Genomic DNA, 1,776 nt, shown 5'->3' on the forward strand with positions numbered 1-1,776 from the left:
CTCAAAGGAGTGGATTAAGTTGGGGGTTTTTTACTGGTAGTGTTAGAAACAGCTTTGAAAAGTAGAAAATGAATCAGACAGAGGAGGAATCCAGCAGCAACCTGAGTTTATTGTGATTGGTACAACCAGTGAATAGAATAGACCCAGTAACAGTAAAAACCTCTCAGGGTGCAAACACTGGAGCAGAGTTGTAGTGGTTTGAAGTTCAAAGTCTGAGCATCTGCTCAGAGCTGCTCAACTTCTCACTGACATCTTTTGTGTTGCAGGAGTGACTGTTGTGTGGTCAAAGAAGAAGGGCAACGCACTCTGTGAGGTTTAACATGGATACAATTGGGGTAAAATAAAGCCAAAACTTCTCTGGGGGTTAGGAATGGGAGCAAGGAGGGGTGTAGGGAAAAACAACCTCAGACCTCAGCTACATCTCTTGCTGTCTGCACAATTGCTTCTTGATCTCCTCTAGCACAGCCACTTTGAAGCACAACGGCTCTTTTTGCAGTGGCCCGAACGTTTTGCTCCCGCTGTGTGATGCTGGGTCGAGTGCTGGGTGGCCCGTGGGTGGAGGCACTTGGACTTGCTTAGGTGTTGTGTGGATGAGCTCTTGTACTTGATTCCCTCCTGTGGCAGGGAGCATTTGGTTACGTGTTGCTGGGAGGAACACTCCTTTATTCTCTGCCCAGGGAGGCATTTGGGCACCTGGGGCTGCGTCAGGCGCTTGGTTTCACATTGCTGCGAGGAGTAAGTGGTGACACACTCCTGAGTGGGGTAGCCCTTCATGCACTTCTGATGGGGGAAGCCACTCACCTGCTCCTGCAGGAGAGGCTGAGTCGTGCATGGCTGTGGGGGACACTCAGTGACTCCTCTCAAAGGTGGGGAATAGCTGCAGGTCGTCCCCTGCACTCCCAAGCCCTTGGACTCCATGACGTACCTCTGTGATGAGCATTTAGACACCTTCTGTGACCTGCACTCATCCTTGCACGAGGATGAGTACCTGATCCCACACGGTGGGAACCTGAGTTTGCCTGGCTCTGGGCACCTGGGTGCACATGGTGGGAGGCTCTTGGCTGTACGTGTTTTCTCAGGGCGACTGGTTTCACAAGGCTGGAAACTCTGCACCGTGCTCATCCTCACGCTGGGCTTCCTGCAGGGCAGCAGCCGAGTGGTCTCACAAGGCTCTGGGTACAGCAGGACACGCCGCTGTACGTAGGGCTGACAAGACAGCAGAGATGCCTGGGTCACATTTGGCTGCTGGCACACGTAAGTAATAGGTTGCACGTAGCTTTGCCATCTTGGCATCGGGCTCTTGATCACGCTCACTGGGTGGCACGTGGTACTGCATGCATCAGGCTGGGAGGTGCACTGCTGGATGCTCTCAGTGATACACCCTGACCCTGGCAGGTACACTTGTTTGTACCTCTCCCCGTAATAGTGCATGGTCATGCAAGGCACTTATGCCTGAAAGAAGCAGGAAAAAGACAGACAGTTCACATAGGCATTGGCTACTTCTCGTGATACAGGGCCTGGAGTTTCACCACAGGCATCTCAACGTGGCAAGCCCACACCCTCCTGAAGGTCAGAGGTTCTCAGTGACTCAAGACCAGGCTGTGATTACCCAGTGAAGAGTCTATTCTCAGCTCATGTCCTCACACCCTTCTCTTAAGAGCCCAGAAGGAATCAGGGCATACTGGGGAGTCTTCATGGCATCCCTTCAAAGACCAACTAAGTCTTTATTAAAGCATTTCACGGAGAAGTGACATCATGACCCTCTGCCTTACTTCC

At 52.1% G+C, this 1,776-nt stretch overlaps 1 protein-coding gene across 1 annotated transcript; it reads right to left on the bottom strand.

Moving 5' to 3' along the window:
- Positions 1-456: 456 nt before the first annotated feature.
- Positions 457-1,431, bottom strand: LOC104561786 (uncharacterized). Its single transcript, XM_010207610.2, has one exon. It carries the CDS (start codon positions 1,429-1,431, stop codon positions 457-459), a length of 975 nt encoding a protein of 324 aa, XP_010205912.2.
- Positions 1,432-1,776: the final 345 nt, after the last annotated feature.

Source organism: Colius striatus, chromosome 29 (assembly GCF_028858725.1).
Source record: "Colius striatus isolate bColStr4 chromosome 29, bColStr4.1.hap1, whole genome shotgun sequence".
NCBI lineage: Eukaryota > Metazoa > Chordata > Aves > Coliiformes > Coliidae > Colius > Colius striatus.

Excerpts from the sequence above, each read along its gene's own strand:
- LOC104561786 (XM_010207610.2), bottom strand. The coding sequence starts at position 1,431 with ATGCACTATTACGGGGAGAGGTACAAACAAGTGTACCTGCCAGGGTCA.